At 42.1% G+C, this 13,288-nt stretch overlaps 1 protein-coding gene across 1 annotated transcript in view; it reads left to right on the top strand.

The window, feature by feature from the left end:
* The window catches only part of ANKDD1B (ankyrin repeat and death domain containing 1B), a 63,780-nt gene that overhangs the window by 22,750 nt on the left and 27,742 nt on the right, over window positions 1–13,288 (top strand). Inside the window, 5 exon segments of the mRNA XM_032843880.1 lie at window positions 1,548–1,566; window positions 1,569–1,645; window positions 1,762–1,866; window positions 11,006–11,104; window positions 11,791–11,889. Of these exon segments, the coding sequence (XP_032699771.1) occupies window positions 1,548–1,566; window positions 1,569–1,645; window positions 1,762–1,866; window positions 11,006–11,104; window positions 11,791–11,889 (399 nt within the window).

Raw genomic sequence — 13,288 nt, 5'->3', positions numbered from 1 at the left:
CCCCCCCCCAGAAACCCTCAGTTTGTTTTGTGAGATTAAGAGTCTCTCATGGTTTGTCTTCCTCCCTATCCCACCTTGTTTCATTTATTCTTTTCCTACCCTCCAAACCCTCCATGTTGCCTTTCAACTTCCTCATATCAGGGAGATCATATGATAATTGTTTTTCTCTGATTGACTTATTTTGTTAAGCATAATACCCTCTAGTTCCAACCATGTCATTGCCAAATGGCAAGATTTCATTTCTTTTGATGGCTGCATAGTATTCCATTGTATATATATACACCACCTCTTTTTTATCCATTCATCTGTTGATGGACATCTAGGTTCTTTCCACAGTTTGGCTATCGTGGACATTGCTGCTGTAAACATTGGGATGCACATGCCCCTTCGGATCACTACATTTGTATCTTTAGAGTATATACCTAGTAGTGAGATTGCTGGGTTGTAGGGTAGCTCTATTTTAAACTTTTTGAGGAAAAATAGGATTCTTTTTATAACCTCAGTCTTCTCTGTTTTTTCTTTTTTGTGCATCTGCTCCTTCTCCAGTAACTACATTTAACAAGTATGTTAAACTACATTTAATGGAGTATATGTGTTTATTTCTGTACTTTTCCTCATGCTCATAGAATCATATCTATATTGGTATTGAACGTCTATCTACCTACATACCCACCTTGGACAGATATAGATAAATACGTGTACACATGAGTTTTTGTCATTGCTTGTTTTATAAAAAATGGGACTATTTTTTTCTGCATTGTATTCTTCACATTTAACAGCTACTTCTCGGAAGTCTCTCCAAGTCAGTTTTTATAGCTCTAACTCATTTCTACTGACTGCTTGATGTGATCTGACTGTGCCCTGATTTGTTCAGCATTCTTACATCAATGGACATTTACCTTGCTCTCATTTTAAAGGGCTACAGTTAATATTCTTATTTACATAATATTAGGTCTTAAAAACTCATTTTCAAAGAATAGATTCCTAGTAGTGGGATCTCTGGTTGAATTGAAAATTTCAATAGCTATTGCCAGATTGCTCAAACCATAATGGTTCATTTCCACTAATACCTTAAGAGAGTGCCTTTTTTTTTTTTTTGGTCCACTTTTTCAGTTGGTTTAATTGCCTTCTTTTTTGTTGATTTGCAAGAAGTTTCATGTATTAGAAAAAATAACCATTTATCTTTATTAAAATACATTTTTAAAAATCTATCATTTGTTTCTTGACTTCACCACCATTCTTTCCTTTTATAACTTGTGGATTAAGACACTGTACCTTACAGTCTAGATTTTCTTCTTATTCTTTTTTGTGTCTAATAAAAGATTTAGTTTTATTTTCTTACCTGTGGAGACAGACTTGTGCCTATACCACTTACTAAATGCATTCCTTTTCCCCATAGAACTGAAATATCACATTTGCTATATATTAAGTTTTTTCCCCTATTTGTTATTTTTCACTAACTGAATATTAACTTGGCCTTTGTTGACTGAGACTGTGTTATGGCTCATTCCAGTGATAGATGCTTTTCTTTTTTCTTCTTGGGGAAGCACGGCTTGACAGTACTTCACCTGCAGCCTGGTCTGGAAGTCTCGAGATCACGCTCATGCTCATTCGAGCTGGAGCAGACCAAAGGGCCAAGAATGAGGTAGGTTTGTAGGCCACACCAGGACATAGTTCGCGCTGCCCCAGTGTGGGATGGGGAAGTGCCAAGATGACTGTGTGATTATGTCCCTCACCTTGGCTCACCTTGGCTCTCTTCAGGATGGAATGAATGCCCTCCACTTTGCAGCTCAGAGCAATAATGTACGCATTGTGGAGTACCTCATTCAAGATCTGCACTTGAGGGACCTGGACCAGCCTGATGAGGTATATTTGCTATAGTAGTACAGGTCCTATGCATACCCCCACCAAATTCCCCTTTCTTCCCTCTCCTGTTGGAGCTGCCAAAGCAGCCAGCACAGACAGACCTGGCCATGTAGCTAGCTCCTCCATCACTCTGAGACAGCAGAACAAATGAGAAGTGTTGGTGGTGGCTCTGGCATCTCATGTGAGAAGGGCAGGAAGCATTGAGCAAGTATCCAGATTCTTTTTTCCCTCTCTGTTCCCTAATCCTGGCTTATTGTGGACAGTATCCTCCCTGTTTTGTATTCAGAATGTATGTTTGCATTTTACTCCATTATGTGTGGCCTTTTGGGAGTGTATTTGATCCAAGACTATGCAGTAATGGGTCATGGAATATAATGCAGTGTTAACCATATTTGTGTACATTCTATTTCTTTTATTTTCTTTTTTTAAAGATTTTTAAAAATATATTTATTTGACACAGGGAGAGAGACAGTGAGAGCAGGAACACAAACAGGGAGAATGGGAGAGGGAGGAGCAGGATTCCCGCCCAGTAGGAAGCCTGATGCAGGGCTTGATCCCAGGACTCCAGAATCATGACCTGAGCTGAAGGCAGATGCATAATGACTGAGCCACCCAGGCTTCCCTCTTTTTCTTTTCATAGGGAGATATATACTAGTAATAGCCACCACCTACTGAGTATTTATTAGTGTTCTAGGTATAGAGGAAAGCTATTTACATACAGTATTTCACTGAGAGGTCTAGGGCCTGGTGTATATGGATGCTTAAATCATTGCTGAATGAATGAATGATCTTCTTAATTCCCATAATCATATACAGAAAGATTTTGCTTATTTTTAAAGGTGATGAAATTGAGGCTCACAGAACCCTAGTACCTGGTCTAGTGTCCCAAAACTGGAAAGTGAAAGCTAGGATTTGAATTCGGGTCTAGCTGACCCCAGTCACCGTGCCATCCTGCTGTCCTATCTCCCTTCTCAGATGACAGTGGGCATCCCCTATGTGCCAGGGACTTTTTCTTGGAATATCTTCTTCTAGGCTTTTCTCACAGGGGAGCATACCCTGTGAAGTTGACATTTTGATTTCAAATGGGACCTCCTTTTCACTGTGCCTAGAACATCATTCTCCATAAAAGTCTCTCCAGAAATTAAGCAGTAATACCTCACTTTACCTCTTGTAAAAAATTTTCACATTCTTTTCTGACCGTAGTCTTTTTTTTTTTTAATAATTTTTTTATTTATTTGACAGAGATCACAAGCAGGCAGAGAAGCAGGCAGAGAGAGAGGAGGAAGCAGGCTCCCTGTTGAGCAGAGAGCCCGATGTGGGGCTTGATCCCAGGACACTGGGATCATGACCTGAGCCTAAGGCAGAGGCTTTAACCCACTGAGCCACCCAAGTGCCCTGACCTTAGTCTTTTTAAAAAATATTTTATTTATTGACAGAAAGAGAGAGAGAGGACAAGCAGGGGTAGCGTGGCAGACAGAAGGAGAAGCAGACTCTGCTGAGCAGAGAGCCCGTTGTGGGGCTCCATCCCAGGACCTGGAGATCATGACCAGAGCTGAAGGCAGATGCTTAAGAGACTGAACCACCCAGGTGCCCCTGACCTTAGTCTTAGCAACAATAGCAACAATAATAATAACAACTATTTTCTTCAAATGAAGTCTATAAATTTGTTTTACTTCCTCAGAGTATGACTGAGCAACTGTACATTTACAACTTGGAGGAGACAGACTTGGGCTGTGGTATGGGCATGTATTAGCTATGAGTTTCAAGCAAGTTTTCCAGCTGGTCAAAGCTACAGTGTGTAAAAGGGATGACTGGGAAGGGGGACTTCCATATACTTTTTTATCAGCAATACCTCTATGATTTCATATAGATGATTGATATTTCCTTAATTTTATGTAAAAAGGCCTCTGCCATTGAATTTCATTGTAAGCCATTCCACCACCCCTTTCCAGTCAGACACTAACCCTAAGCGGTTCCCATGTAGCAATACTGAAACAGCCACTGTTGGGATGTTTTAATGAGTTAATGATTGTAAAGCACTTAGCAAAGAGCCTGATATGTGGTAAGTGCTCACTAAATGGTAGTTATTATAACAATTATGATAGGATAAAATACACTGTCTGGTATCCTCAAACTGATAATCATAGTCAAATAGCACCCAGTGACACAGGAATTTAGATCATTCTGGTTTGACTGATGTTAAGTAGGGATGTGAATGAATTCCACTCAGTTCAATTTAGCAGATGTTTGTTGAGGGCATATTATCTAGGAGACACATGATAGTCTTTCCTTTCAGTGGACTCTGGCTGATTTCACAGGAGCCAACATGTGTGGGGAGGATCACGGAGGCTGAAGGGACTCAAAACCAAAGCAGGGTTCTGAGAAGTCTCGGCCATGTCTGCAGCTTCTGGCCAGCAACCTTCTTGGCTACCATCTCTTTAGCTGGCTCTGGAGTTGTCCTGTTCCCACCCCTCTTCCTCCTCTCCTGTCTGTTGGGAAAAAGGCAGAGGAGCCCTGGCAGCAGACTGTGCAGGCATGTCCAGCTGGGAGATGTTAAAATTAAGATGGATTCAGAGACATATGAGGAATGAGCAAATAATGAGTCCCCTGGCTCATTTAGTGAGAGAAGAATCTCTGAGTCCAATTTTAGTTCTGTAAGAAACCTAGATGGATCAATGGAATAGACAAAGTCTACTCTTTTTCTGAGATCTGTGAGTGGGTCAAGGATGTTGGCAAAAGCCGGTAGGACCTGGGATCAGGAGCTCAGGTGTATTAATTCATCATTAGATTTTTCTGTGTTTGCTTAAAAGTATTGTGGAACTCACTGAATGCATTTTGATAGAAATGACTGCTTTGCCTTCACAGCTGACCCTCTCGCATACTTTCTTATCTGCAGAAAGTGACTGAGAGTCTGCTAACCTGACCAGCATTGGTAAAATTATCTTTAGCCCAGAGGGGACTTCAAAAGCTAGCAAGGAAAACCTTGTGAGGAGGAGGTCTTTATTAATAAAAGAGATTTAACTACGCCTAGGAGAGTGTGGGTGGGGGTGGGAGAGATGGAAGACACTGGAAAATATTTTGAAGTTTCTTCCAGCTTCATGGCCTCTCCAGGGAAGAGAGATTAGAGCAGCCAAGAGAAGTTATTAGTAAAGCAGTGTAGATGTTTGAGTCTACATGCAAACTTCCATCTAGTGGTCAAAAATAAGTACTCACAATGTTTAGGGTGGAGCAGGGGCAGAGAAAGGAATGGCCTTAGAGTATATGAATACTTGTTGAATATTTATAGCATTTGGTGGTACACTGTTAGGTTGGTTTCAGCTGTAGACTTAACGGAACTTCCACTGGTTCAAAGGAATCTTTATAGGGAATCTTTAGAGATCAAAATGCAAAGAAGCTTCCCTTTTTGGAGGATTGGGAATAATGAGCATGAGGGGATTTGGGAAGGCATACTTTTTTTTTTTTTTAAAGATTTTATTTATTTGACAGAGAGAGAGAGATCACAAGTAGGTAGAGAGGCAGGCAGAGAGAGAGAGAGAGAGAGGGGAGGAAGCAGGCTCCCCACTGAGCAGAGAGCCCCATATGGGGCTCGATCCCAGGATGCTGGGATCATGACCTGAGCCGAAGGCAGAGGCTTTAACCCACTGAGCCACCCAGGCGCCCCAAGGCATACCTTCTTACATGGACCTGAGGCCAGTATTTAAGGGCTCCCATGTGCAAGGGGAGAACTCACTCCACACTCTATAGTTCTGTGACTGCATATTTAACACACTGCTCCTTCAGCACTTTTTTTAAAAACAGATTTTATTTATTTATTTGAGAGAAAAAGACAGCCTGAGAGAGAGAACGTAAGCTGGCGGAGGGTGGAGGTAGGTAGTGGCGGGCAGAGAGAGAAGGAGAAGCAGGATGTGGGACTCAATCCCAGGACCCTGAGATCATGACTTGAGCCAAAGGCAGACACTTAACCAACTGAACCACTCAGGCTCTCCTCCTTCAACACTTTTTAATTCATGGTAATATTCTTTTTTCCCTCTCAAATCTCTAATTATAAAGCAAACTGCTGGTTTTCTTCTTATACCTGGGTTCTGGTTGTGGGTCCCAGGGTAAGGGGAAATGTTGTGGGTGATAGACCTGCACATAGGGCACTGGGGGGCTTTGTGCTGGGTTCTCCCTGGCCTCCTCTCAGAGGCTCTCCTCTCTCCATCTCTGGGATCATTGTGGGAAAGGATGGTCAGTTTGCTCTCTGGGTGGCCATTTAATGGCTGTTTATGAAATTTTCGCTGCATGTGTTAACTGAACCCTGCTAATAAACTGAAAAATAATTTCTAATAAGCAATGAAACCTCTCAGACTTATTCACATGCAAACAACTTAAATGCATTGAATTAAAACACATTAGGTTAAATAGACATTGTGTTAATCAAGGAAAAAGGCAGCAGGAATTCTGGCCTCTCCTTATTTTCATTAATTAGGAAAGGGAATCGGGATCCTGAGTTGGGAAGGCATTGTGGTTTCTTTGAGACTGGAGCTCTGATGCCAGGTTCCACTGTCCTGGCTGGAAGTTCTCCCCGCCTTGCAGGTGAGAATCAGTCCTAGGGGACTGTGCTGGATAGAGGCCAACTTGAACAGCATTTTAGAAGAGTTTGGTGGTTAAAAAAGGAAATAAGACATGGAAAGAAACGATTTTTTTAAATTATTTTTTGAGTTCTTGTTATTTTTCCTAATTATATGTGTTGAGATAGGAGAAAGATTTATAGCTCATTTTGCTCTCACTTCATCTTTACGTTGCCTTCTGGTATGTTTCTAAGGTATAGATTACTTTAAATGCCCTTATTTTTTGTAATTTGGCTATCATATTTTTTTCTTGATGGTAATATTTTTAAAAGGCATCCAAAGTTTAAAGTAATAGCTGTTTTCTTGGTGAGGAAAAATATTTCATCTGTGATAACCTTCCATTTCTTAACCACACTGGGCTTTCTTTGGGGGCGGGTCCTCTATTACCTAGTTTAGCCATGCAGAAATTTAGGTCTTTGTAGCAGCTAAGGGTAAGAGTAAGCTATTTTATTTAATTTTTAAAAAAGATTTTATTTATTTATTTATTTGAGAGAGACAGCGTGCACAAAGATAGAGCAGGGGGAGGGTCAGAGGGAGAAGCAGGGCTTGATCCCAGGACCCTGGAATCAAGACCCAAGTGAGCCCAAGGCAGATCTTTAACCAACTGAAACACCCAGGTGCCCCAAGAGTGAAGCCATTTTAAAGTTGAATAGATCCCTGGTACTTCTAGTAGTATTTGTCCCCAAACTGCTAACTATGTATTAGACTGCTTTCTGTTATGAGTGATAAAAATCCAGTTTAATCTAGATTAAGCAATAGAGGTAATTTACTTATTGCGAACTGAAGAGTTTGAGGGTTTATCTGAATGGTTTCTGGCTTCTACTAGTTTCAAGATATTCTTATGGAGATTCTTTTTTAAAAAAGATTTTCTTTATTTATTTGAGAGAGAGAGCATGTATGTGTTCATGAGTGGGGGGAAGGGCAGAGAGAGAAAGAATCTCAAGCAGACTCCCTGTGGAGTACTGCACCCAACATGGGGCTTGATCTCATGACCTAGAGATCATGACCTGAGTTGAAACCAAGTCAGACCTTAACTGACTGAGCCACCCAGGAGCCCCTCTTAGGGATATTCTTACAGATTTTGATTCATAAAAAAGAACATTCCTCTCATCAAATGTTCATGTTCTGAATCTCAGGAACAACTCTGTTTGGCCTACTTGAATCATCTGCCCAATCCTGAACCAATCACTGTGACCAGCCTGGGTTAAGTGGTCACTTCATGGGGGCATTTAAAGCCTGGCAGTTGACAGCACTAAATAGATAAATGGCAGAGTCTATGTGTGTATAATTGGGGAAGTTCTCTACAGAAAAATGAAGCTGCTGTTATTAGAAGAAAAGAACAGAGATACAAAAGCAGCAGATGTCTACTCTAGGACACAACCCCCTCATGTATTGTTTATGGTCTCTGTGGGTAAAGAGCCAACAAAACCCCTTTTGCTTCTGCGTGAGAATTTAAACTTTGGTTAGCTTTCTGGCCCTGTGTCACTGCAAATAAGATAAGTATTGCTTATGATAAAAAAAAACAAACCCTAATTAGCAAATAGCATTTGGACTTGGAGGAGCTACTGATGACCTATGAACCCCAGATGGGGGCTCCATACTGTGGACTTCTCTGAGGGTAGTAACTTTTGTAATGAACTGGGCATGTCCCTTGAGGGGACCTGGAAGCTATGCTCAAGGAGTTGTTACAGGGGATATCTGTTCCTGTAGGGCACCAGCCTTCTAAGCCAAGGTGGCTCCAGTACCTGCTCAGTGTGGATTTGTCACCTTGCAACTGAGCTGTCCTCTGGGGCCTCAAAGCCAACAGTTGGACAGCTGTGTGGGACATGGTATGAAGAGGAAGAGCTGACACTGGCAAGCTTTGGTTTGTGTCCTACATCTTGAGAGTAGACTGGTATCAGGTGTGGCCTGTGATAATCCTGTGATTCTGAAATGTTTAGTTGAAGCCAAAGAGACCCTCTGGTGGGCATTAAACTCATTCTAATGATCCTTTGAGGGAGGGGGGTGGTTTAAGGAAGCCCTGCTAGTGACAGGCGACAGAAGCTCAATTCCAACTACTTGAAGAAAAAAAAATGGACTTGATTGACTCACTCACACATGTTGTGCACATGTAAGTTCAGGTATGTCTGATTCCAGCAGCGCCTATGATGTTAGCAGGGCTCTTGTCTCTTTTTCTGTTTTTCGTCTGTGCTGGTTTCATTCTTAGGCGGGTTCTCCTTGTCAGGTGACAAAGAGGGCCGATGATGGCTTAGCCGATGACTCTAGACTACATACAGATAGAATGTGCCAGAAAAATACCCCACAGTTGACTCTGAGTGGTCTCGCCAGGCATGTGACCATCCCTGACCCAAACAGTGTGACTAAGGGATAGATGGTGGAAGAAGTAGGAGCCTTTGATTAACAGTTGTGTAAAAACAGGGCATAGGCTCCCAGTGGGAAAGATGGTGGGCAGGAAATGTCACCACCCTTGCTCTTTTCTCCTGTTCTAGTGCTTAGTGAATTTAAAAGGCCTTCTTCCTCCATTTCTTGTCACCTCCCTCCCCATCCACAAATACACACTCATGCTAAGTTATATACTCCCATATATCACCAGCACTCGGTTACTGTATTTCATTTTAATTACTTGCTCATGTCTTTATCTTCCCTGTTGGACTCTGAGCTTCTTGAGGATGGGGCAGTGTATTTTTCAACTTGGCCACTCTGTTGCTGAGCACAATATCTGGCATATTCGTGAATGCTCAATAATTGTGGAATAAATAAGTAAATAATTTATAAGGATATGTGACTAAATGTTTTCATGTAGTATATAATTGTCTCACATCACACATCCTTTCTTGTGATTTTTTTTAATATGAACCTTTATCCATTGTCACCATTTGCAGATATTCGTATAAGCCAGACACAATAATTTTTGGTCTATCTTTTCCAAAATGTTGTTCAGAGCTCAAGACTACATTCTGTTTTTCAATTAGGTGTCTAATAACTTGCAGAAAATCAGAAAACTGGGGGTCCAAGCAATCTGTTTTTTTTGGTTTGTTTGTTTTGTGTGTGTGTGTGTGTGTGTGTGTGTGTGTGCTTCTCTAGTGAATTCATGAGAATGAGGATGAAAGCCAAGCCTTCTGGGGTTGAAGATTGGGGATGTAGACCTCATTGGCAAACACGTTTGGCTCAAGAATAGTGAATTAGGTGAACTTTTTGTACTACGTTGTTTTCTCCAGCTTCTATAAATGCATGAATACAGAGTTCCATAGGACGAATCCTTATAGACATTTTTTTTTGTTGCCATTATTATTTCAGCATTTTTCCTTCCCTTTTTCCCCAATTAATGGGGAATTATGTGCTCTTCGTCTCAAGTTAACAGTCTCTATGATCTTTTCATAACCCTGCATTAGCAGGGGATCAGGTAACAAATCTCAGGTTTAGAAATCTTCTTACAAAGAGGCTTGCATCTTGTTTCCCACATTTCAAACATCTTACTAAGCTTTTGTTTAATAACACAGCAAGCCAATTTGTGAGTGTTTTCTTTAATTGAAAAAAATATTTCGGCTTCCATCTTGCTACCCCAACTTCCTTTTCCTTCTTTTAAATATCTGGAATTAAAGGGGCACCTGGTGGCTCAGTCGGTTAAATGCCTGACTCTTGGTTTTGGCTCAGGTCATGATGTCAGTGTTGTGAGACTCAGCGCCATGTTGAGCCCTGCCGTGAGTCTTGAGTAGGACTCCATGCTCAGCACACAGTCTGCTTGACATTGTCTCTCCCTCTCCCTCCCCCTCTAACCTTCCCCTCCTCATGTCTGTGTGTGTGTGTGTGTGTGCATGTGTGTGTGTGTGCTTTCTCGCTCAGATAAATAAATAGCATTTTTAGCATTTTTTTAAAAGATTTTATTTGTTTATTTGACAGACACAACAAGAGAGGGAACACAAGCAGGGAGGATGGAAGAGGGAGATACAGGCCTCCCGCTGAGTAGGGAGCCTGACATGGGGCTCGATCCCAGGACACTGGGATCACTACCTGAGCCGAAGGCAGACGCTTAACAACTGAGCCACCCAAACATTTTTTTGTTTGGTGCTTTGCACATTTTTATCAGTAAGGCAAGGCTTAGGGTGTGATGTGCAGGTACCTAAGACAGGTCACCTAATTGCTTCTCTTTGTTAAGAGTTGAGCAACAGAACTATTCAATAAACACAGAAAGTTGGTAAAAATCCTACATTTGTATGGGAATCTTGTTGTCTGGCTCTGAATCAGCACTTCCCCAGGTGCTTGGGAGGACCACCTCTGAACAGTACTTTTCTGTCCCCTAAAAATGATTCTGTGCTGATGGGAAGTTCCCACAGTTTTGGGCAGTGACTCAGAACTGAAGCTGGTTGGGACTTACAGGGATTGTTATCGCCTAGGAAGGGCCTAAATGCTACAACCAGAAGCACCATCTTGGCCTTCTTGTCACCATCAAAATGCCGTCCATTCTGTCAGTTGTCTTGCTTGTTTAGTAAATGTGTAATAAACACTGGAGGTTTGTGATTGATTCTCAGAAAGGAAGAAAACCATTTCTTTGGGCAGCTGAGAGGGGCCACACTGAAATGATAGAAAAACTTATCTTCCTTCATCTACACACTTCAGAAAAGGACAAGGTGAGTGGGACTTTTATTTCCTTGCTGAGAACAAGAGAAAGGAGAGTGACACCTGGTATCAGGTGTTCAGTTTGGTCAATTGCTGCTACAGTCAGAGTATGGAATATCCAGATGAAATGAACCTACTTTTGCAGTGGGTCAAACAGATTGCTGATTTTCACCCCATAAATGTTTGTGACATCAATAGACTACATGGATTTTTCCACTGTTGTTTCCAGTTTCCTCTTTTCTTTTCCTGACGTCTGCTGGTGATTCAGTGTCACCTCCCTGGGGAGGGAAACTGTAATGGACACCCATGTCTTTCTGCATATCTTTGATTATTAAGAGGAATTCATACACACACATGGGATTGTGGGTCCAAAAGTCCTGCATGCTAACTCTTTTGGTACCTTCACATAGGTCATATGGGATTGCTTCTTCTGTTTCACTTTTTATTAGCAAATTAACAGCAAGGATACAACAAGAAGTATGGATGGTTTTTCCCTACTGGTTCAAACAACTATATCTTTACATTTAACTTTAAAAAATTATAAATTTCACTTGACACTGTGGATAATATGACCCACAGTCTGGACTGCAGCTTTAATCAAAATGAAACCTCTCAGAATTCCCATCGCAACCCTGACCGTTGGAAGGCCATGTTCCTCAGTGCTCTGGACTCTATCATGAATTTGTCTCTTTTGCAGGAGGGGAATGCTGCCCTGCATCTTGCAGCAAAGCATGGTCACAGTCCTGTGGTCAGGGTGCTGCTAACCCACTAGCAAGAAACAAATGAGATCAATGAGGTATGTGAAGGTGCTCATTACAGATGAACACAAGACTGGAAAGTGGAAGGGGAGGAATGGCTTTCATGGGAGGAAAACAAAGAGATTAGTGCTACAGAGTGTAAAATGTCATGCTGAAAAGTCCCTTCTTTTTTCTTTAAAGTATGCCAGCAAGTCATTTTTTTTCTTTTATGTGATGTTAATCACCATACAGTACCTCATAAGTTTTTGATGTAGTGTTCATGATTCATTGTGTGTAACTCCCAGTGCTTCATGCAATCCATACCCTCCTGAATACCCATCACCACGCTTGTTAATCCATTCATTTATTTACCCATTACCTTAAAAATATTTAGTACGTAATTTATGCTAGGTAATGTATTTTTATTCTAGGAGCCTACAGGGTGAGAGGTGCCTTGGTGGCTCAGTGGGTTAAGCCTCCGCCTTGGGCTCAGGTCATGATCTCGGGCTCCTGGGATCGAGCCCCACATTGGGCTCTCTGCTTGGCGGGGAGCCTGCTTCCCCCCTCTCTCTGCCTGTCTTTCTGCCTACTTGTGATCTCTCTCTCTCTCTTTCTGTCAAATAAATAAATAAATAAATATTTAAAAATTTTAAAAAAGAAGAAGAAGGCTACAAGGCGAGAAGGGCATGCAAAAAGGTCAATGCTGAGAGGGTCAAGGTAGAGATAAAGAAGGGCTGTGCTCCCCATGGGGAGGGCTTGGCTTTGACTTATAGACAGTAGAGACTTTGCCAGGTTCTAAGCCTCAAAGAGAGATGGGCTCCATTTTGTCTATAGGCCTGTGAATGTCACAGTGGTCTAAAGGGGGCTTGGTGCCTGGAGAGCCTGGAGGTGGGGACACGCAGTCAGGGGATGCTGCAAATTGCTGAATCAAGATCTATGGAGAAAACTTGCCTCCAGTGCACTCACAAGGAGCAAATAGGATGAAGTGATAGAGGGAGACAGAGGCCATAGGCTTTGCGACTCAAGTTAGAGAGAGGGAAGACTTTTTGATGCCTAGTTCTCCAGTTTGGACACCTGGGAAGGTGGAGTGCCCTCCCCTGAGCAGGTGCGGAGCAGGTGAGTGAGATCAGTAATAAGGATTATGGAGGAGGTTACTCCGAGGCACCGGGAGGGTGCAGGTACCTTCAGGTGGAGAGCAGTGGGGAGATGGAAACTCTCTGGGGTTCTGTGGAAGGCAGGGGGATGGGAACTGAGTGCAGTCTTGGGTGGAGAAGCTACGGCTGTGAAGGCAGATTTGTGAGTCATCTGCTCTAGATGGTCACTTTTGACCTTTGGGTCAGTGACTTCTACACTGGCTCTTGGGAAACTCAAATGAATGGAGTCCTCTTGGACTTCACAGTTTAATGTTCTGATAACTTCTAAACTTGGTACTTCTCTGAGCTATACTGTTAAGAAGTA

This window comes from Lontra canadensis, unplaced genomic scaffold (assembly GCF_010015895.1).
Source record: "Lontra canadensis isolate GAN:19392208 unplaced genomic scaffold, GSC_riverotter_1.0 scaffold4, whole genome shotgun sequence".
In the NCBI taxonomy this organism is placed as follows: Eukaryota; Metazoa; Chordata; class Mammalia; order Carnivora; family Mustelidae; genus Lontra; species Lontra canadensis.
This window is presented reverse-complemented; position numbering and strand designations above follow the sequence as displayed.